Source organism: Lissotriton vulgaris, chromosome 1_1 (genome assembly GCF_964263255.1).
Source record: "Lissotriton vulgaris chromosome 1_1, aLisVul1.2, whole genome shotgun sequence".
NCBI lineage: Eukaryota > Metazoa > Chordata > Amphibia > Caudata > Salamandridae > Lissotriton > Lissotriton vulgaris.
Genome location: NC_141685.1, coordinates 1,981,058,410 through 1,981,083,156, shown reverse-complemented (window position 1 = coordinate 1,981,083,156; position 24,747 = coordinate 1,981,058,410). Strand labels below are relative to the sequence as shown.

Here is a 24,747-nt window from a genome sequence, read left to right as displayed (position 1 = left end):
AAAGATAGCTAGCTTCCAAAACAACAAAGACATTACATACAGGTTACTAGTGAAAATGATGAAAAATTAAGCAAAACAAAGAAGAATAATGATAGGTAAATTAGCATTTGTGCTGTGAGGCAGCATGTATAGTGAGTTACATGTGATATATCAAACATATCTCAGTAAGATGTATCAATATTAAACCTTCACAAGGATAAGATTCTGGAAAGGCCTAAAGAGAAATCCACTCACAATTTCTATGTCTGAAATTAATTTGCCCGTTTTTAATTCAGAATAGTGCACAATAAGCATTTCCAAAAAGAAAATAGTGACAGCGTATTATTGTATGGATTATATCTCCCCTAAATAAACATTCATTCATCCTAGTACAGCTGCACTGGTAATAAATTAGGGGAGATTAGTTAGGCCTAGTGACGAGAGAGAGAGATACGGCATTGCACAAAGTGTACTTTGCGTTTTGTTCCTGTTCAAGTAGGCAGCATTTTATGCATGAAATACATTGTGCTATTTTTAACAGAGGGTGATGATTTAATTGTTTGTTTCTCTCCCCATCCCTCTGCCACTTTATCAGCAATTGGAATCATGGATGTCTAAAGACCAGTGAGTTTAATAATCTCAAACTGGTAAACAAATATATCTGATTGGTGGCAGCAGCAATATGGACCAAAGAACAATCGTGTGTATTTATTTAGCATGTAACGGTGAAATATTGTTACAATACTTTTCAAGAGAGACATCAGTGAGTAAAGCCCATAAAAGTTCATTTCATGTATCAATGCTACACTTCTACCTATATATTAACATGGCTAGAGCAGTCCCAACCAAAATAGCATGGCTGTTTCTCTCAGAAAAAAACACAAGGCTGACCACTGACTACAGGCCCAGTGTGTGGTTCCTTCTTTGTGTTCCTATAATATAGCATTTTCATTGTAGTAGCAGGTGGTGGTATTAACCTGGGCCATTCCATATTTTTGAGGACATATTACATGAGATCTAGCCTGCAATAATCCAAATTTCTCTGGTTTTCAAATATGTCACATTACAATAAAATGGGATTTATGGCACCATAAGGAAAAGACATGATAACGATTGGTATGATGATAGTTTGACTATAGTATCGGTGAGGAAAGGACTTTCTTTTATGGAATGAAACACAATGATCTGTAAACTTTCGCGTAGCAGTATGAGGAAGGCATTCTAGAAGTCTAGACCAGGAGCAGAAAAATCCTGTTCTCAATTGTACATACTAAGGTAGGGGGAGTGGGAGTCCAGGGTCTTGGTCTACCATCAGGATTAGTGGGTTACTATATCAGCTGTTAGTACCACATTTGGTGGCTACTGAAGACCCAAATGATAGAAAAGTGGGCAGATTTGTTGATGTCATATTTGGAATGGTTAGTAGATCAGTGAACCTGCACATGATAATCCTTAAATGTAAGAGCCTGATTTGTCTAAGCGACATGCCTTGCTGTGCACAGGAGGATTGTGAGAATAATGGATACCCACTCACCAAATGGAGTTCTATGAACTGGTCATATCAGAGCTAGTCTAGAGAAGCCTAAGATTACTGTAAGCAGTATTAGTAGACCACAGTATACATTTAGTAGCACAGAATTAACAACTTTGGACCTTCAAAGATACATTAATGGTCCTGAATCAACCTCATCATCTGTTTTCAATTGTTGCAATAGTCTCAACCCTCACAAACATTTCAAGTGGGATGGAGAAAGCTCATTTGGATTTGAGATATTGTAGAGCCTATCTAACCGTGCAGAATCTGGAGACAAGCACTACACCAGAGTAACTCTTTTGCTCTGCTCGAGCTACCTAAGCATGAAATACAAGTAGTTTAAGGAGTTCTTTGATTCTCCTCCATAAGGGTTTACTAGGGTGTTGAGAGAGCTTTGCCATAGGAAGTATAAATGTATGTAACCAATCTCCCACTAACCTTCAAGGAGGATTTCTGATTATCATGTTCTTACTTCTAGTTTTAATGGAGACTGCACTCTGTCATAATAAGATGGGTGATTACTTTAATTTGTATTTATTGTGTATGTGTTGAAATGAGAATCAATTTTCCTACAAAATAGAATTCGTTTAATTATGAACATGGGTTGCAAATGTCCAATCCCACAAAAGTAGTTTTCTTTATCTGATCAACACGATTAATTCTAATGTGTTGTTCATAACATATTAATCCTTGCTGAATTTTATGGCTGATTACTTATATTTCTAACCAAGATGTCATGAAAATAAAACATGAAAAGTTAGCATTCCTTGCTGAGTGATTTAATAACATATGTTGGAGCAAAAGTCTTACATTACATGTTAGAGCTTTGACATTTTTAGTATAGATACCTAATATTATATAGAATCTAGATGTATTAAACCAATTTTTGTTAAATGCTTGAAAAAATATTTAACGTTACTACTTTGAGCATAATTGTAGTTCCATATCCATGTGTACTAATCACTGACCAACATTACAGAATGTGTATTTATAATACATTGGAGTGACTTTATAATATAGCCTTAGATCCTGACCTAGTGGGCTCTACTGGCTATTAAAGGACCGCTCCAGGGTTAAAGGCCTGAGACGAAGGCAAGGGCCTTTAACAAACAGAGTGCAGCTCTAAGGATATTAGAACATTCTGCCCTATAGGGCAGAATGTTCTAATTGGTAAAAACAAAGACCTCTCAGAGCCCAAGGGACTTTAAAGCTTTAAATCCCTCAGGCACGAGAGGCCTTTGTTCACAGAAGCAGCTGTGAATGAAAAACAATGTTAGAGTGTTGTTCTGCAGGCTTCTACTGGCCCGTAGAAACCCAGTGTACTCCATTGTCTGCAATAGAGACCTCAACATCCTAATGCTCCAAGCTTTTTACCATAAACTTGGAGTTTTACACTAAATGAAGTACACGTGTTTAAAAGATGTTTGACTTAACTTTCTCTTTAGTCTGTGTCCTTTTCAATGGTCTGAAGCAATTAACTTTGACACCTTTTCAAATGTTGCTTATTTGTTTTGATCATGCCACACTCCTTAAGGGACAAATCGGGGACTTTTTCTTAATTCTCTTTTGTCTGGATTTCATGAGAATCTAACCTTTTGACTGTGTCCATGGTCAGGCAACAGTGTTAAAGCTTTTTGTCAACAAACCTGGGAGGATGCAATGTATTGTCCTTTTCATGATTTGTATGAGAAAATATCCGAAAATATCCTCGCGTATCGATTGGCACCTGGTAAAAGGAAGAGTTATCGCATGGGATGACTTCACAGTTGACTGACAACAATGTCATGATGACCAATTTGCACTATAAACACTATTGGACATAGGAGGAGTCAGCCATTACTCTTGGTTCATTCTTTGCATTCTTTGATTTGATTGACTAAATGTTTGGATTTTTGCTGCATTCATTATAATGTCGGGCAGAATGGCTAAAAATGTCACTTGTATTAATTTTGACTCTCTAATACAATAATTCATATATTTCAAAGATCTGTTATAAATCATTTATTTGAAATGTAATGTTCTTTCTTTGAAACTGAGCTTGGGAGTAGGCTACCAATGAATGGTCCTCATAGGGTAGACCAACAGTGTGTTATCCTATATTCCACCCCTTATTACGACAAAGAAAGTTCCACCAGCGAACCAATGCCTCTGTGGTAAAGTATAGCAAGAAGATTGTGAAAATTCATTTAGCACTCCTATGAGCCTATGCTGGACAATTTTTACCTTTAAAAAATGCTTACACTACCGCAAGGACATAGCCCTCAGGGTGTTCCATATTGCTGAAATGTCGGCATTTGGCAGGGCAGTGTTTGTCCATCTCTGACTTATGTAGCTTATCAACATTGCCATTTCTTTGTCATGTCCAACTATTAAAAAACAAAAATAGAATTGGACAACCGGTTGGACAACAGAATGTGCTTGCCAAAATATTTTTCTAGGCAAATTACTACTGCACAAATAAGCATGAGAAATACTTTGAGCAAGATAAAATAACGATCTGCACATCAGATAGAAGAAAGAAAAACAATGAAGGCATAATGGCCTGGACCCAAAAATGTGTATAGTAAGGTTTCTTCAGCATAGATGGGTGATTCATTTGTCTCATAGTAGTCCATGCCTATTCTGTATTAATAAATCCGAGGGTCTGTTGTTTTTTTTATAATTCTCGCTCATCTTCTGTGCTTTAGGCACAATGACTTGAGTAGCATCATTACAAATGCACTATAATTCTGATGGATTCTGGCATACCTGTATATCAGAACTATGAGACCTGCAGATCTGAAGTCTTTCAACCTGCAGCTTTGCCTACTGAAAACAGGGGCACTTTTCTGAGAAAATACTAGGGAAAATTGCAAATTACTGGGAGAACTGGATGATGAATTTTCAATTCCACCACTAAAACTTTATATTTTAAGCTAGCCTTAAAGTACACTTCAGCTCCAGGGAAGGAATGAAATAGTATCTTAAATTCAGATGAAGAGTAAAATGCCAGTTCAAATTCAAGAGAACTGTGGAATCGTAACTCAAATTCGGATGAAAAGTGAAATATCAACTCAAAATCTGAGACACTCATGTTGGCCTTACATCTGAGCAAAGCTTCTTTCAACAGAAAGTAACACTTATTTGATTGCTTCCAGTTATTCAAAATGTAATAGAGTTTAATAATCTGATGGATTGGAATGGAGACTACTATACAATGGCACGTTACTAGTAATGTAAAGAAACTGAAAACAAGGTCCCCACCATACATCATCAAGTGTGTTTATCTTCTAAACTTCATGCATAAGCCATACACATGGGATGAGTTTGCAAACCCTTTGCTCAAAACCAAAACAGGCACCCCAGCCGAAAAGTGTGGAAACAATTGTTCAAAGTGAAATGATTAGCCATTCACCTATGCTCTATCAAATTAATACTTTCGAGCCATTACTCAGGGAAAGAAATTAAGCAATTAAAGGCGTACTGGATGTGTGCTCATTAAACAGAGCAAATTGGGTGACTAAGACAAATGTTTTGCTCAGGCTGGACCAAAGAACAAAAGACATATTAGGAAGGTTCTAGGAGGACTCTTTCATCAGTCTTGCAGGAGCAAATTATTTTGCTTGTCGACACTATCTGATTACTCATACGATAGCAGCATTTTGTCAGGAGTTCACTAATTAATGCGCATGTGAGAAACAGTAGATTACATTTGAAAAACAAAATGTGTCTAAATTTGGTAGCACTGGCTTTCATTCGTGTAGGAATCACAACACGTCTGTTGCTTTATGTATCACTAAGACTCACACTCATGGATAATAGTGCCATAATCATCTTGCAATTATTTCCCGATGGGATCATAAATGGTGCGGGTAAATGACAAATTTTAACTGCATTTTGATTGTTTTAACAAATCATCATGTTAGATATTCATTTCTAAGCCATGAAATCAATTTTCTATACTTTCAAACAATGTTTTTTCCATACCTATAACCTTAATTTCCAGTTTTGAGTTATAAATATGTATTTTTAATTCATACCTGGCAAACACTAGGCAGCTGAACCAGTCATAAGTGGAGATCAATACACTTCGCAATAAGGAACAATAAAGCGAGAGAATCGTACTCACCACTAGAGCTTTGGAACGATTGCTTAGCAGCTTCTCAATATCTCTTGCAGCAATTTCCACCAACTGCTGGGCATTATTAGGTTCCACTTTGTACAAGTCTTTGTTTTTCGTGTATATCTTCATAAAGGAAAGAAAATTAAAAATGAAACATTTGCTACACAACAACTATGTTAAATTAAGTTCAATAGAAATAGCATTCATCTTTGCTAGGATGGGTAAATGCCCAGAGTTTAGCTGGGGAATATTCACAAATTAATTTTTTGAATGCTTTGTGTAGTACTCCTGTGGTACTCTTAAAGTACTGTTCCATGCCTTTGTGAATTTATTTCAAAACTACTTGACTGGGAAAACAATTGAAGTATTTAGGAAATGTTCATATGCAGTTAGAACAAGTTGAAAGGGCTGTGCCCTCTTTCAATAATGCTACCAGTGAATTGGACTTTTTGGGAATACGATTTGCAAACCCTTGTAAGAGAATGTAAAAGGGTAGTACTACTTACCGTGGTCATGATTGCTTTCATGAATCAGCCCCTTGCTTTTTAAAATCTCTGTGTTTTGTGGATGGTATAGTGGATTCTGAATTACTATCAGACATGCTGCAAGCAGTTGCATCAGACAGAATATGAAGCTGCCCTCATATTTAACAATTGAATAGTATGAAAGGGTTTGTCACATTTATGACAAGTTCTTTACTAAGATGGATGCTACAATACAAGACATTACAAAGCAAGTAAGTACAATGATGGCTATTTTTCAATAGGTTACAACAGAGGACTTTAATAGGCAAGTGTTTTAACTTATTATTTATTAAAGTAAATAAGGGAGATTAATTGATGCAGGTAATTTCAAGGTTTGAGGTATAGGTAACGGTAAAGGATAGCAATGTCTTATTAGGCTTCAAGGCTGGATAAGGGCACTGGTTAATAAGATTTTTCTTAGAGTTCAGGTAAAGGTACCTACCAAATTGGTAAGTGGTTGTTCGGGTTCAGATGTTAGTAATCGAACAAATTACTAATGCTAATGGGGTTTCAGGTTTCTGTGAATTTGGGTTGAAGTACAATCTAGTAAGGTGTTTTACAGTTAAAGGATGAATATAGGTTGGAAGGGTTTTTAGGGACTTTAGGGTTCAGGTAAGCGTAGTGGAATAAATCAGCAACAGGAATTTAAAGTTCAGGGTAGCGTTAGAGCATGGGGTAGTAAGAGTATTTAGCGATGGGTAAGGTTACTGGGTCATGCCAGATTTCTGATGGTTCAGGGATAGCTAAGGTGTGGGGTAGTAAGGGTGTTTTTGTGTTCAGGGGTGAGTGTAAAGGTTAGTAGGATTTTGGGATATCGTTAAGGGAAGAGGTTAGTAGCAAGTTTTTAAGGTTTAGAGTTGTGTACGAGTACTGGCTAGTAAGGGTATGTGTATAAGCCACTTTCACAGTATTGGGCCTCATGTTGTCTATGTGACCAGTGTAGTTTTGATGGGCTGCTCCGTGCCCATTGTGTGAGGCCGAACTGAAGGGCCTGGGGCTCCAGAATGGGGAAATGCTTTTCTGGATGTTACATGGAGGAGCCCGACTTACTTGCACTTCCAACCTACTAATGAATGCCACTAGAGCAAAAAGGAACAGCGCATGGAAGGGATTCAAACAGGACGATATCCCGTTATGATCCTGCTGTGAAAAGCTGTGTTTCTGGAATGTAACATGCTATGAGAACATTTGCGGTATGTACGAACTCATCTGACTGTTTGTAAACATAACCCCACAGCAACAACAGTGCTTGTGTTAGGAAACAATCACCACAAAGGTCATAACATCTTTGGACTTCCAGCTTGTATTTTCAACACGTTCACAATGCACTGTGGGGTCAGTAGTATGATGATTTCAGTCATGTGATGCAATTAATTAAATTGCACCCAAGCACACCTGGGCATTTGTGTTCCAGTTTGTGATCAAGGCAATGGTGCTGAAACGTTGTACAAATGGAACCTGGCGCTGCTGAATTTTGAAAATAAAGCCACTTTCACAATATTGGGCCTCACGTTGTTTGTGTGACCAGTGTGGTTTTGATCGGCTGCTCCTTGCCCCTTGAGTGAGGCCGCCCTGACGGACCTGGGGCTCCGGAATGGGGAAATGCTTTTCTGGATATATATATATATGGTATGGTAAAAAGTTTTATACCGCGCTCGGACACCGTACGGTTTCATGGCGCTCATGACAAATGCGGGGAGACTGGGACGTGTGTTTTACTCAGCAGCAGACTGAAAAAGATAAGTTTTTAACAGTTTACGAAAAGAAGCATAGGTGGAGCAATGACGGATGGCAGGCGGGAAAGCATTCCAGATTTTGGGGGCGCAAAAAGAAAAACAGGAGCCGCCATGTTTTTGCGTTCACAAGATATATACATATATATCTTGTGAACAAGGCTGCAGGTCAGTCGAAACGTGTTACGTGGAAACCAGTAAACTTTCCTGAACATTATCCCCTTGTTGTGTGGATCTGTTCTGAGAGTGCGTGAAAGTACTCCGCTACTTCTCACCATGTCTTTGGAACAAATGGGCACGGACCACATAGTATGTGCAATATTGCAATTTTTCAATCAGCCATTACGTGTTTCAGCCCTTAAGGGCCTTGATCACATGACAATCGCTGTGGCGTTGTTTTACCCTTCTTAAAGTGACAAGTGCTGATTAACAACAGTGATAGACAATGAGAAAAGACTATGTATTTGGGTCACATTATGATAATGTTACTCCGACAAAGTTAATGTTGCTGGTTGAATACAATCATAATAATCTGAAACTGCTTAAATGCATGTTGTATGAAACATTAAATTACACCGATACAGTACCAAATGTTAATGCATAAATAAAATATCCTCATTGTAACCCGTCAATTACTATCCATTGGTTTTATGCATGACTGTTCTCTCCCATGTTGTACAGTAATTCGCAGATCGACATGCAATCTCGATGACTGTTTAAAGTGAAAGGTGCTATATTATACAAAGTGCTATGTGTGCATCTTCACCCGTTACTAACAATCTAAAGTGTTCTAGTGCTGATAAAGTAACCTTATATATGTTAAGTCATGGAGGTATAGCAGCAGATGTTGAAATTACCTCTGTTTGTTGTAGTTGTCTAAATACATGATTTATTGAGTGATTAAATGTTCTAACAATCATAATAAAAGAATAATTCCTTCACAAGATCTATTGTCCATAAAGGCCTATTTGTTGTATATATACAATATATATTACCTTCTGGAGGTTGCCAGTAGTTAGTTATAGTTGGGACCTAGTTTTCATAGGAAAAGCATTTTTTGATTTGCCAATATCTTTGGCATTGTTCGATGAATCTTCGCAAAAAAAGTAATGGGGTGCTCCAGTTAGCTCCTGTCTTGAAAATTTCTGGGTGATCCGTCAAGCTAGGGCCAAGAAAAGAGGGTCTCCAAACGCGGTTTACTCCATTTTAATTTCCATAGTAAATTTTGGAACAGGCTCCACCCCAAACTACTGAACGGAATCACACCAAATTTTACAAAAAGGGAGCTCTTGTTTCAGAAAGTGTTCTTTTTTTAAATGGTGTAAATACATTCAGTAGTTCCTAAGAATTTCAAACATAAAAGATTCATATATCCGGCTACTGCGGTGGATCCGTGAACCATGCCGATCACAAGTTTTTCTCCGATTGGCTGCCACCACTTCAAACCAAGAAGGCCATGCCCCTTTTTACACCACTCTGCAAACGCGCCTCTTGGCACATTCCTGCTGGGGCGATGAGGTCCTACTGTGTCCTGAGGACCTCAGGACTAAAGTGGGCTTAACCCCTGAGGATCAGTGCCCCAGTTGGCACATTTGCAGAGTGGGGTTAAAAGGGGGCATGGCCTCAGACCACTCATAGCAATCCAGCTGTGTGGGGCTTACTAGAGATCACAAGAGGGCTAGTTGGCCCTCACGCACACTCTGGAAGCAAATGGACTTCATCCCCCAACCAAGAGCATGCCAGGAGGCACGTTTTCATAGTTATGGAGAAGGGGCGCATAGCCTGTGGCCACCTCTCAGCAATCCCACTATCTAGGGCATACTGGAGGTATCAGGTAAGCTAGTTGGCCCCTAAGGAACCCCAGCAGCGAAGGGGATTCTAATCCCCATCCAAGAGCGTGCCAGGGAGAACCTTTGAAGAGTGGTGGGCATAGGGGGCTTGGCCTGCTATGAGCACTTACCAATCCTGCTGTGTGGGACTTACTGGAGGTAATAGGAGGGGTAGCTTGCCCCAAGGTTGTCCTAGGATTGCTAAGAAGTCTTTGGAGGCCACACTCACCTTTCTCCACCGGTCTGCAAACACGCCTCCTGGCACAGTAGTGGTTAGGGGATGAAGTCTACTTTTCTCCTGAAGAGCTTTGGGGACAAATTAGCCCTCCTGGTATCTCCTGTAAGTCCTACGCAGCAGAATTCCTGAGCGCTGCTCAGAGGCCCAGCCTCCTTTTCCACCACTCTGTAAATGTACGATGTGTGTAGTGAAATTATGTGGTATGTTGTGCAGTGAAATTATGTGGATAGAAATTATGTGGTATTTAGTGTATAGCAATTATGAAGAGTGGGATTATGTGTTCTGGAGACTAATTATGTGGCATGGTAGTCTGTGTTGTGGAGTGGTAACCTCAGATTTAGTCTTCCTCGTTTCTATAGAAGCTAAAGTATAAACTCAAAAGAAGGAACCGCTGAGGTGCATTTCTGGACCTAGTCAGAGATATGAGCAGGGCCACTGGAATTATTCGACTGTTTGGTTGCACCGACTTTCGCACAATTATACATTTTCTGCATTTGCTATATCATCCATCATCTGCTGCATAATCTGCAGATTTGAACAAAAAATCCTTGTTTCTAGCTAAAGTCGCTCAAACATGAACAAAAATGGAGCAGAAAGTGTTACAGCGTGGTGGAAGGCCCATTGCAAACATTGAATGGTCACCTGTTACTTATTGCTAAATGTGGGTGTTAAATTGGTACTAATGGTATGCAAACCACTCTTGCTTCTTTCTGCGCCTCTCTTGTGTCTTTCTGCATTTCTCATGGTTCTTTCCACACCTTTCTTCCTTTTTCTGCACTGCTCTTGCTTCTTTCTGCACAACTATTTCGCTTTCTACACTCCCCACTTTCAGCACCTCTCTTGCTTCTTTCTGGACCTCTCTTGCTTTTTTCTTCGGTGCCTCTCTTGCCTCTTTCTGCATCTCTGCTGCTTGTTTATGCACTTCTCTTGCTTCTTTCTGCATCTCTTTTTGTTCTTTTTTGCACCCCTCTTCCCTCTTTCTGTACCCCTGTTCTTTCTTTCTGCACATCTGTTGCCTGTTTTTGTACCTCTCTTGCCTCTGTCTGCACTTCTCTTGCCTCTCTCTGCATTTCTGTTGCTTCTTTCTGCACCCTTCTTGCCTGTTACTGTACCTCACTTGCCTCTTTCTGCAACTCACTTACCAGTTTCTCACCTCTCTTACCTCTTTCTGCATGTCTCTTACCTCTTTCTGCACCCCTCATGCCTCTTTCTGCACCTCTATTGGTTCTTTCTGCACTGGTCTTGCATCTTTCTGCACCTCTCTTGCCTCTTTATGCAGTTATCTTGTGTCTGTCAGCACCCCTTTTCCCTCTTCCTGCACCTCTTTTGCCTGTTTTACAACTATCTTGCCTCTTTCTGCAGTTCTCTTGACTCCTTCTGCTCCTCTCTTTATTCTTTCTCCACCCCTCTTGCATCTTTCAGCACTCCTTGCCTCTTCCTGGACCTATTTGTTTACTTTTTGTACTTCTCTTGCCTCTTTCTTTACCCCTCTTAACTCTTTCTGCACCTCTTTTGGTTCTTTCTGCACTGCTTTTGCTTCTTTCTGCACCCTTAATGCAAATATTTGCACCCCTCTTGTCACTTTCAGCACCCCCTTCCCCCTTTCCGAACCTCTCTTACCTGTGTCTGTACCTCTGTTGTCTCTTTCTGCACATCTTTTGCTTCTTTCTATACTTTCCTTGTCTCTGTCTGAACCCCTCTTGCCTCTTTCTGCACCTCTGTTGCTTCCTTTTGTACTTCTCTTGCTTTTTTCTCAACCTTTCTTCATCTTTCAGGACTTCTGTTGCCTCTTTCGGCATTTTTCTTTCTTCTTTCTGCACCTTTCTTCCTCTTTCTGCACCTCTCGTCCCTCTTTCTACACCTCTCTAGCTTTTTTGTGTGCCTTTCTTCCTCTTTCTGTACATGTCCTACATATGTAAGCATAGTTAGAAATGAGCATTGAAAAAACCTTAGAAACTCACTGAAAAAAACACAGGTTTCAGGGACATTATGGTTAGGGATTAGAATTTAAAAAAACTTAGAAATTCACTGCAAAAACACAAGTTTTAGGGACGTTATAGTTAGGCTGACATTTCACTCATACAAAACCAGAGAAATTCGGCTGTTATAGTTAGCTGAGCTAACCATAACTTGCACCCCCACAATGCACTGCTGATGATGTCACATATTACATCACTCATGACATATAATTATATTCAGGGGAGTATGGTGGTAAGATTTTAACTTAAATTAAAAGTATACACTTTTAGAAACACAAAACACTCAAATTCACCATTCATATGAAACTGACCAAAATATAACTTGCAAGGCCACAAATTTCATATGTCATCATTGATGTAATATGCTAGGTCATAATCAGTGCACCATACTGGTGAAAGTAATGTATTATTCCAATTTTACCATTAGCTTTTTTTCAGTGAATTTAGAGTTTTTAAATTATTTAAGCATTATCTTATTATTATGATACATTTTCAGCTAATTCCGGGCAGCACATGGCAGGACAAAGGGTTGGTTGCAAACAATTAAATGTTTGTGCGACATGGAGTTGGCCACAAGGCCTGGCCTGTGGCCAGGCCCTATGTTCAGACCCTCACTTGCAGTTGACCCCCCACCACGTAAGCAGGCCCCAATTCTTTTTTAAAACATTCTTTTTTCACTAGTCTGTGCTGGCTTGTTCAGGACCAGACAGGGGCCATGCTAACCCCCAGGGAACTACAATGTGCAAAAAGTATATATCTTTTTAATTTGAGTCTTTTTGAGATCCGTCTGGGACACCCTTGTTAGTGGTCATGGAATCCCTACCTGAACCCCTCCTATGTCTTTTAAATATATTTTTCTCCAAGTAGCATACATGCTGCCACAACATTTCTCCTCATGTAGGGGTCAACCAATTACTTCACTTAGTCCTGCTCGACAAGCCAATCAGAACACTTCGTTTTTAGAACCATAATTACTCAAACAGATTTATACTAAACCTGGGCAATGAACTCCGCTCCGCTAGCGGAAGTTGCGGAAATTCGGTTATTACACAGTTCATTAAAAACACAGAATTATTGCAAGAATTCCCACTCCGCTATGCAATGGAGTTTCCTACTGTACCCACAACCTTTTGGTAAATCAACTTTACCTTTACATGCTAAAAAATAAAAAGCATACAACCAATTCACAAAAGTGAACTTTGAAAAACATCAGGCAATGAGAGAGGTGATGATTTATGGGTCACCCCTTACCTTAGGGGTGGGCAAGCAGATGCCTTGAACACAAAGAGCATATGAAACTGAATGATTCAGTGGTGGTCCCATCCTCATAGGACCACCCCAAGCAAAGTTATGGGCAAAAATATAATGGCAACCAAAGACCCAGCAAAGCATTATGGGGCAAGATTCTAGAGTTTAGTGAATATTATAATATTAGATCTCAGCTGAGCCGGAGAGCCTCCTCCTTGAGGAGTGTTTTGATACTTGATACTATAAAATTCACTGCACTCTAGAAATTGTCCCATAATGCTTTGCAGGGCCTTAGGTTGGGATTGTATTTTTGCCCATACCTGTGCTTGTGGTGGTCCTAGGAGGAAGGGACCACCACGGAATCATTTCAGCATGATGTGCTCTTTGAGTTCAAGGCATCTGCTTGGTTCTCTCCCTAAGTTAGGGAGGACCTCAAAATCATCAAGTCTCTCACTGATTGCTATTTTTCATTTTTAATTTTGTGAGATGACTATATGCATTTTAGCATGTAAAGATAGTAATGTTTGATGTTTAATTTAAACCACTGCTTGCTATATTTTCATTTTTGTGAGATGGCTGTATGTATTTTAGCATGCAAAGATAACTATTTTAGTTTACTAAAGGTATGTGAGATTTCTGTTTAAAACTTTTATTAATACACCACAGCAGATACAACAATGTTACTTTTACAGGCTACTAAGCATGTAACCAATTCACAAAAGTGAGCTTTGAAATATATTAGTCAATGACAAAGGTGATGATTTTGGGGTCCCCCTAACATAGGGGGAAGACCAAGCAGGTGCCTTGAACACAAAGAGCATATAATGCTCAATGATTGTGGTGGTGTCATCCTCCTAGGACCACCCCAAGCAAAGTTATGTGCAAACAAATACAATACTTTAAACAACAAGACAGAAAGGGAAATAGGAACTCTGATACCCCCTGTAAATCAGTACTAAACAACAAAGGAGTGACTAAGAGACAACTAATGAATAATTGCTCTAAATAACTGAAGAGAAAAGGCAAAACCTATGTTTGTTAAAAGAACCCTCACTCACCGACCTGGTCGGTGACATGCTTCATCATAGGGTTCCACCAGAGAAGCCGAGTGCTTCCTTGGTGTGCTTCCACACCTGATTTTCAGCGGAGCAGGATGTTTAAATGCGTGTGTGCATAGGTGGTGAAATGTGAAAGCGATGATTAAAAAGTGTTTGGAACTGGCCCATCCAATATTTTATTCAAGGCTGCCCAAATACTAATAAAAAAAGTGAGGCGGATGTGAACCAGTCCTATAAAGTAGCTGGCAACATCCCAATTTATATTAAGAAGTGGTCAACATATTTCTGATTATACGTGCTGTTGGCAAAGCATTCGTCAGGACCCAAAATAAATTCCATGGCGGTGTGCGCACGCTAAATACAATGCCAACAAAAGGCCCAGCACAGCTTTACGGGGCAAAATTCTATAGTTTAGTGAATATTATAGTATCAGCTCTCAGCTGAGCCCGAGAGCCTGCCTCTTGAGAGGAATGTTTTGATATTGATTACTATAGTATTCACTGCACCCTAGAATATTGTCCCATAATGCTTTGCAGGGCCTTTGGTTGGGAATGTATTTTTTGCCCATAACTGTGCTTGGGGTGCTCCTAGGAAGATGAGACCACCACCAATCGTTTACCAGGGTGTGTTCTTTGGGTTCAAGACATCTGCTTGGTTCTCTCCCTAGGTTAGTGAGGACAACACAATCATCACCTCTCTCACTGCTTGCAGTATTTTCATTTTCATTTTTGTGAGATGATTCTTTGCATTTTAGCATGTAATAATGTTACCTGTCATTTTACCAAGGTTTTGTGAGGATTCTGTTTTTATAATTGTGATGAGACAGAGTTGCAGACTGGAATTCACTGAGTTTTTGATCAATTCCGCAGAATTCCGTGTAGTGGACTACACCCTTAATTTATACCAAATCATAAATAGCACACTTTCTGAATGAAAATCTAGAATTCTGACAAATGTAGTCTAACTCTGTTCAGCCATTTTTTCTATATCGTTCTCTAATTTTTCCTAAAGACATTACATGGGGAAGAAAATGTTTTGAGACCCCGTTTTTCTTGGCCCCTCACTTGATAGAACACACAAACTTTCCAGAAAGGATACGAGGTGGGTGAACTTTTTTGGGAAAATTTGTGAAGACTTGGCAAATGGCGCTAAAGTTATAAGCAAAACAAAGAATGTTCTCCCTACGGAAACCTAGACTTACATATAACTAGACATTGGCAACCACCACTGTGCAATATAGACAAAATAAAGTGCTCATCTCCACAAATCTAAAATAAGGGTCATCATCCTCCTGATATGTAAAGAGTGCTTTTATTGTATCTCAATCCCAAGGTAAAGGAACTGGTGTGGCCTAAGAAACTTAGGGGTATATTCACAAGAATGTGTGATAACTACCGCAAGAGTAGCGTAATGCAACTTTCAACATCGCTGCCCATTGCGGGAAAATAACCCTGTGTCAACGTGGAATTCACAACGCGGAAGCACGCGATAGTCACCAAAGTAACACCATGCCGCAAAAATGCAAAATGTGAATGCAAAAAAAATGCGATGAGTTCAATTGCGGTACAAAAATCAGAGAAAACCAGCCACAGGACTGAAAATCCCACGCGTCTGGCGGGAAACAGCACTAATAGAAAAAGCAATTCAAACTGCGTTGCAACATGGATGCAACCGGACCGAGTGCAGAGGACAAGCAAAACCCCACAGACACATGGAGGTACTGCCAGGAACCCCGTGTACAGGGAAGGGCAAGGACAAGAGGAAGACGAAGACAGGGTTCAGTCTGCAGGAAGACCAGATCATCTTCACGGAGGTGATAGAACACCATCAACAACTGTTCAGCGCCTCCACTGCTGTGCTGGCAACCCAAACGGAAATATGGCAGGCCATCGTCACGAACGTCAATGCAGTCGGAGTGTCAGGGAGGTCAAGAGATGCTGGCATGAAGTGCACAGCCAAACCAAGGAGAAGCTCTTCGCCATCAGGAAGGCAGCAAGGGCGACTGGAGGTGGGAGTCCTGTGACACAGGAGGAGATTGATGAGCTGGGGAAAATGGTGGCCACAGTCAGTAGTGTGGAGACAGTGGCAAGAATTGGGGGCCTGGACACAGCACAATATGACCTGACCCAACAGCAATAGGGTGAGTAACGATCAGGGATGGGGGACGGGGAGAGATGGGCACAATGGCACACATGCACAATTATGTGTAGCCACACTGCACACCCACAATAATCGGGAAATATGTCACTAATAGCCTTGACACACTGCAGCACCCATAGAAATGCCAATTAGGCCCCCGTCCACAATGTGCACAAAGGGCCCCCTCCATATCGCCAATATCACAACCAGCTCATGCACATGTGCTGAATCCAGTAAAGCAGCGGCTCTGTGACCTATACTGACTATGCAAGTAACACTGCATGCCCCATAGCATGGCAGCAGCCCAAAAACATGAGATGGCCTATGAATCGACATGGAGTTAGCCCAGTGCAGATCACATTCATAAAGGAGCAGGTCACACTCTGACATGTCCACATGCACACACAACCCAAGCCGTACGGTACATGCAGCAGACGAACAATGCAGAAGGCGAAAAAATCTGTCCGAGAGCACATATGACCCAAGTCAAAAACAAATCAGGCCCCCGAAAAGTACACAATTCAAAGGCATTTCGCCTTAAAGGAAGAAGGCTACTTGAACTCAGAGCTGCAGGGGCAACTCCCCCACAAAGCAGCACAGAACATCAGCAATGACGGCAAAGAGGTTACAAAGTGCAACACCAACACTATAGGACACAGCTCACAAATGTTCCCGCACATGTAGAATAACTGTCCACTCACATCTGGCATTGCCTGACACTGTGTGATGATAATGCATGGGTACTACCACACATCTGTCATGTAGTCCTAACACATACTTATTGCCATCAAATAGCCAGCTCCACCAAAACAGTGACAATGTACATTGGCATGCAGCCTGAATGTAAAATCTGCAAATCCTCAACATATATGTGTAACTCTGTTGACCTGCATCTCCCCTTTCACATTGCAGGGGTACAAACAACATCTGCTGCAGGGCACACCACACTTCACATCATTGATAATGAAGAGGACAACCTGTACATATGTCAAGACAACCTCCAAAGGATAATGGACAGCCTCAGCACACCATCCCCAGGAGCAGGGCAGGCCAGCTGCCCCGAGTTTAGCCCACCACCTGCACAGACCACACAGCAGGAAACACAAACCACCACGGCTGTCTTCCAGCACCCCCAACCAATACATGCATGGAGTTCCTACAAAGTGTGTGGGGTGCCAGGTGGCGTTGGCTGAACAGCTTCGGGTGGGTTTCAAACTTGTGGCAGCCAAACTCGATGCCATACGTGAGTGTCTGAGTCTCATCAGGGACAATGTACAGTCCCTATCGGTCCCCCCTGGTACCTACCATGCTCTGGCACAGACCTTGGCTGGCCTTGCTGGGGCCATGAATCGAATACAAGAACTGTCTGGTCAGACATGCACCAGCGATTACAGCACAGAGTTGGCACAGATGGGGAGATCAATGGAGACCATGGAGCAGATGCAGGCTGGAAGTATGTATGCCACGGCTGGACACCGGCGAGTAATATCTGAGAACTTCAATGCCCTGCAGTAATTCATTTTGCCATTTCTGCCACTGAACCCAGATGACTGCAGCAGGAACATCGACACACACAGCTCCGACCCCTGATGTGTCCGTGGCACACAGTGACGCTGTGCCATCACCTTCGCAGTCTGTTGTGTCAGTGGCACACAGTGATGTAGCCATCACCACGCCACAAAACCGGACACACCAGCCACAGAACCCATATCAGGGGAGTAAGAAGGGGATGGAAATTACTGTGTGAGGAAGAAGGCAGTAGCATCCATCACCGCCATATGCACTGTCCCTGCCTGGTTATGACCTATGCATCATGCCCTGGGAAATACCTCCTACTGACACCCGGAACACACTGCGACATTCACCTGGACCCCGACAGGGTCTCCCATTTCTTCTCTGCTAGCTAATCACACAGCAAACTAGCTGCGGACTGCACTCCCCCACTTCCTAATCACTTCTCAATCCCAAAAGGACTCTGCTTGGCCCACCACTGGGCTTCCATGTGATGTGGGCTTGGATAGCCATGTACAGCTCCAACTCTGTCAATCACCTGAATGTTAATAAAATATTCAAAATCACACAGATGTGTCATTTCTATGTTCACTCACGTATGGAAGTATCGCTGGATGTAAGGGCAATGATTGCACCTGAAGGTACACCCTAGTAACTAACATCTATGCGCATGTGTATCCCTGACACACATGGCAAATTGGATGACTGGGAAGGTGAGTACTAGCTGTGTCCCCATTGCACATCAACAAAAATCTCACGCCCCCCCCCCCCAAGTAGGCACACGTCCATGTGTTAAATAGGGCTGTGTGTAGGTGTGACCAAATCGATAGCATGCCAGGAGTGGTGTCCTACATCACATGTGTCAATAGAACTTCACGATACATACCTACTTACTCTCATCTGTGTGGACACGTTCTGTAATGATATATGACATTGCTCCACATGGTCAGAGGTTGGACACCATACTCACATTGCCGAAGTCACATAAGTGCACTGTGATGGTTTCCAACCCTCACTGGGCACGGACACCGACCAATCCGACATGGCCGCCATTGAGGAGGAATCAGGAAGTGTGGTCGACAGTCTAGTGTTTGAAGGAAGTCCAGGTGAGGAGACCGCTCAAAAGCGCAACAAGAGGAGAGAAGGGTGTTCAGGTGCGGAGAAGCAAGATGGCAAGGAGGACGTGGACCGACGTGAACCTGAGGAGCACTGAGGATTCCAGACGGAGGAGGGAGAAGAGGACGCCAAATGTATCCCTGAGGAAGAACCAGCGCAGGAGGCACACACCAGCGGACCAGACCCAGCAACAGTGAACTGCTCGAGGAGCACTGCGCCTGGGACCAGTGTTTTCCCCATGGTAAGAAGGCTGCGTCTCCCTTACCATGGCCCAGGAGGTTGGTGGGAGCAGGCAAGTACAGCCTGCTTGCTAGGGTCTGATACAGGGGCTGTGGGCGCAAATAACGGGGCACTAGCATCACCATTGTTTTTCCCCAACCACACTAGGCACAACACGTTAGGGACCTGGTGACGGTGCACATTTCCCCACCCCTTTTTTGTCATATACAACAGGAAAACAGTAGCCTGAGCCTTGTTTCTTTGTTTTGTTTCTTTTGGGTCCAAGCACACTTGCCGAGAGAGGAGCCGGGAGGAGAGGCGCCAGGAAGCTCGCAGTGGAGGGCCTTACAATTAATACATCGTCCAGATTTAAGTGACTGACCGTTAACTGTACCCTAAAACAAAAATAAAGAGTATAGTATACACCAGTACAGCCTGGAACTGACTGCCTATAGAAAGGGGGGGCAGAAAGATTGCTGAGGGTATCTCGACCACATGTACATGTCGGCCAGCACCTATCCCATAAACAATTTCTAGCTCACAGAGGTTGAGCTTTCAAAATGGACACACCCCAATTGTACATGCATCAGTCAATTCCTCCCTGTGTAGGGACGATGCTCTTTGTGGCACACGAGTGGACAATTAAATAAACATACCTCCCAGTCAGACACCAGTGGGATAGCATAGAGTGTATTGGCATGTGCGTGTCAGTACAAACAAGGCAACGGCCACAACAGGCAGGGAAGTGCTTCAGATACTTACAAGCAGCATGGGTACATGTCGAGGTTCACAAAATGGTGGAGCAAACATGGACAACAATCATCAGGGATGGCAATGCTCCCAGCCCACCTTCCCTTGCTGGATGAGTCATGTGTTGTCTGTCATCTGCCCATTGCCCTGTGTGAGGGGGCACGCCTCACTGCCCATAGGATCTGCATAGTGCTCTGCCACCGGAGTGCGTCGATTGTCTGCTCTGCTGACAGTGATCAGCTGAAAGGGTCAGACAGGTTCACATGTGTTGCCATGTGTGTGCTCTCCCCCAGCAGTGTGTCTGATTTGGCAACATTGCCACACTATGCTGTGTTGCTCTGACCATGGAGCTGCATCACCTTGCACAGGTGTGTGTACACACATGTTGTTCCACACACATGCATCCAGAGTTCAGACGATGGCAGACATGTCCACTGTTGTGGTGGGATGTGTGAGCAAACCCCATGATGTAGCAAGTTGTTGGGACCTGTGCTGTGGGTCACAATCGGATGTGGTTGCAGGAACGTAGTTACTCGTCCATGAATGCCCGAGCAGCTTCATGTTCAATGTGTTCCAATAGTACGTTGTTGTGTTCAGGGAACATCAGGGTGAGCCAATCCATTAACTGGTCCGGGCTGGTGTGCTCTGCCCACGCCGTTTCACCAATCCACAACACAGCCCAATAGGGGAGCGCCTAGATGTGGTCACTGCACACGAGGAATTGTGCAATCTCCCTTGCAAAAATGCCAATACATATGCAGTATGTCAAGGCATCCCATGCACGGCTGTCTCGGTTACACACCTGTTCATGTTCCAACAGGAGGTGCAGACACAGTCATAGTTCAATTCATCTATGGTTGTGTTGGATAGGCAGACATCCATGGGACACTTAAATATGAATGTTCGGCAGTGGAACAGGGATGGAAGCAGGTGACGTTGGAAATGCAGTAGCTGAGTCGGTAACTGATCAGTAAAACTGCCAGTGACACTGCGCCCAGTAAATGCAGCATACACACGGTAGTGTTCCACGTGACGGGGGGTTGTGCATGTGCCCGGTTTGGCCTGCCATTGCCTTAGGGCGTTTTGTGGAACCAGCACTCTTCTGTACTCGCCTTCAGAAGACTCCTCAAGTCCTGACTCTTCGAACAGTAGCGAAGCTCCCCCCCTCCTCAGCGCCCTGAGACCCTCACGGGTATATAGCGGCCCTACAAATTGATTGATTGACTGTACTGCAGCAGTTGTGCTGAGGATGTGCCACAGCTCTGAGCAATGATTCGAATGTGTGTGCAATTCTTGGCTGAATGGTTTGCAGTTTCCGTGAGTGTCAAGGGCATCCCATACAGGGGTACCTCAGGCAAGGGCTTCTATGTGTGGATTGTGGATAAGTCGGATAGTTCATATGCGCAATGCGTGGTGTGGGAGTTATCCCCATCTGCCATGACATCTCTCTCAGGGTGTTTCAGGCGGATTCTGGACCAAGGTCAGAGGTGCAGGTGTCCTCCCGTCTTCTGTATTGGAACAATGGAGCTTTCATCCCTGATGTTTGTCTGACTACTGCTTGCATTTTCGGAATGTGATGTGGCTTTGGTGCTGAGATTTGGACATGGCCTTGGATGTACGGATGGTGATACACACACATGGTGGCATGTGGTGCAAGGTGCCCTGCAAGGCCTTGCACTGCTTGTGGAATCTCACTCCATCTCTCTCCCTCACTCTCTCCCACTCCCTCTCTTTCCTTTATTGGGCACATGGCACACCTTCTTCTGTTGGCGTTAGTCTTCCAGGCTGTATCCTACGGATTGCCCAGTGAGAAACCGCTCGGACTCATCTGAATGGTTGTTTTAGCTTTTGTTTCAATGGTGTTTTGTGTTGGTGATTGCTTAGCTGTATGACTGATTCTACATTTTATGGCCACGCATGTATGTTGATTTTCCTGCTTGTGCAACATCAGGGAAAATATTTGTTTTGGGATTTGTGGTGTTGGTGTGGAGTTTCTTAGTGCAGGGTTGGGGGTGGGCCCGGGGGAGGGGGTTGTGGCGGCCCTGGGTGTGGTGTTGGTGGGTGTTGTGGCCCTCTTGGGTGTCTGTGCTGCATGTTCAGTTGCTCGGGGGCATCTGTTGTTCTTCATGTGTGGTTCTGGACTGTACTCCCTTTTTTGGTGAATACTGTGGTCCAACTTTACACCAGGTCAGGGCAGGTGTTAATTTCCTGCTGTCAACACGCCCTATCGCGTGTTTTGTGTTCTTATTACTGATCTGGCTGGTTGTTGTGAATGTTGAGGTGTCGTGTTGTCGCAGCATTTGGCATGGGAACGTCTACTCTGCATCTCATAAGCGATAGTTGTGGGGGTCTCTGTGCGGATGTTTTTTGCGGTTGCTATCGCAGGTACACTGGTGCTGTGGGCTGTTAGCACCAGCTTGTGAATGGGGTGGTACATTTTTTTCACGATTTTGGCTGCGAGAAAGTGCCATTAATTCAGTGATAGCTCCTTGTGAATATGCCCTTTAAATGTTTTGCCTTTAGTTAAACATCAAGGAGTTTAAACAGTGGTCCCGTGGACCACTGCCTACTCCCCCAGGGGCTGCCAAAATCATTCTCAATGGGGAAGGGGTTTCAAAGGCTCCCCTTCCCCTTTGAAATCAGTTATCACCACCTTTAAGGAGTTGGGGACTGGTCAATGGTTTGCAACTTGTCTTATACCACATCAAATTGCAATTTGGGAGGAATGCCCCCTTGGTATGGGTCACAAAACAAATGTTTGCAGAAAACATTTTCTGACCAGTAAACTGTGTTTTATAAATTACAAAATTGAATTTTATAGTTGCAAAGTCAGTGATATAGCAAATTGCAGGGTTTGAGTATGAAAACGTATTTCATACATCTAGTTCAAGGTGCTCATGTTGCAAAGTGCCTCTTGAAGCAATAGGAGCTGGTTCTGAAATGCTGATATACATTGTGAGGTAACCTTATGGTGGACAGACGACACATTTCCCAAGTCACACCAACGAAACCTATCTGTTCACTGTATCCTGCACATCGGAAAAAAGATATATGCTTAGGTTTAGCAACACGATCACAATATGCAATACAGAGGACAACATCAATGACCTCCAATCTGCCTCTTAAAATGTACAAAATATTGGCAACCATTCTAACAGGTAAGCATTTATCCCACAACAGAGCCCATCCTGTCTTTTCGGCATGGTACACATGGTGAGTTACTTCCACCACTACTTCCACCACTAAGATAGGCTCATCTGGTGATGAGTGCCAATGGAGAGGAGCATAATTAAAAAGTGAGAGTGCACCTCAGCCCACAAGAGACACTCTGAATTCATCCCAAAACTGGGCAACACCCAGTTCTAATCCATTAACAGATTTTGCTTAATTGGCACAGCAAATGCATTTGGCAGTTGAAAAAAAGGCTATAAATGGTGACTTCTGGCACACAGATATAATCTAACAAATAAATAATAATCGTCCTTGTATTCAAAGTAATCAAGAACTGCACCCATTGTTGAGCCATAGCCACTAAGTATATTACAATGAGCATTGGCAAGCAGTATCTACTTGACATAGCATCAACTGTCAAATGTGAGATCAAATGTGAGATCATGTGTTAATGATTGCCAATCCTGAAGCATCCAGAAATACTTTGAAATCACCCTATACCTCCCAATGAACTCTCCTCTAAGTCTCATAAAGTAAGAAGGAAGTTAAAGTGCAATTAAAAGCTGCAATCTCTGAGCCACTGCTTAAAATACAAGGATGAATGTGTAGTTGGCTTTAATATCCCTCACATGGATTTTCTTACATTTCCTTCGCATCCACATATAATTTGATTTATGGATCTAGCTGAAAATAGCGTATTGGAAAATATTTGTTTTTTTTAAATGTTGCTCAATTTTTATTGAACGCCATTTTTTATTTTACTAAATAAATTCTTTCAAAAGAAGTATTCATTACAAAAGAACCCATAACTAAATGGTGCTCTATAAATGTTGAAGGGTACATCGAGCAAGATTATTTAGGGTGGTGCCAATCTGGTTTCTGTTTTTAATGTTGTGGGCACCTGATTACTAGAGCATAATCAGGCTCGTTTGGGAATGTGTTACAAAGCACATGTCTGCTTGGTGACAATTTCCATTCACTATCAATCTGTGTCACATTTGAAACAGTTACTAAGAGATTACATCCTTACTAACCCTGTTCAAACAACGTAGCTATGCTTATTATATGTATAAAGTGGATTTAAAGTCTAGATTTAACATAGCTGTAAAAAGTGGTATTTGCCATAATGTTCTTATCCACTGAAGTTAAATCTTATTTACAGCTGCTGATTTTGAAGGCTTAGGGCTTATTCTTCAGAGGCGATTTAGAAACCTCTTATTGCTCTGGGCTAGTCCAATTAATTACAGTTTCAAGATTCATTCAGTGTTTGCACCTATAAAGATGCCATGGTAATTTCATCTTCATACTGTGTTTCTAAAGCGCTTTCATTTGACAAAGATGACTATACTATTGCATTGCACACTGGCCTGTAACTTAATGCACTCTTATCTGTATTCAGTGTTTTTTAGGTTTCCTGAATAAAGTATTCAAATAGCGAAGATAATGATAACCTTGTGAATATGAATAAAGTGTATTTTGTATATTTGACCTTTAATGCAACAGCAATGTAGAAGAGAAGTTAACATTATTAATAATAAGAAACTAGCCATCTTTGTACATTTTATTCTCTTTTTTGGTCATTGTTAATTAAGGCTTATTCTGTGTTCTCTTACTGA

General features: G+C 42.2%; 1 protein-coding gene across 2 annotated transcripts in view; it reads right to left on the bottom strand.

Annotated features, from left to right (window-relative positions):
• Window positions 1-24,747, bottom strand: part of CACNA2D1 (calcium voltage-gated channel auxiliary subunit alpha2delta 1) — a 1,701,483-nt gene that overhangs the window by 1,262,301 nt on the left and 414,435 nt on the right. For both annotated transcript variants that reach the window (XM_086919803.1, XM_086919796.1), the window contains exon 3: window positions 5,622-5,738. In XM_086919803.1, the coding sequence (XP_086775929.1) occupies window positions 5,622-5,738 (117 nt within the window). The remainder of the gene's footprint in view (window positions 1-5,621; window positions 5,739-24,747) is intronic.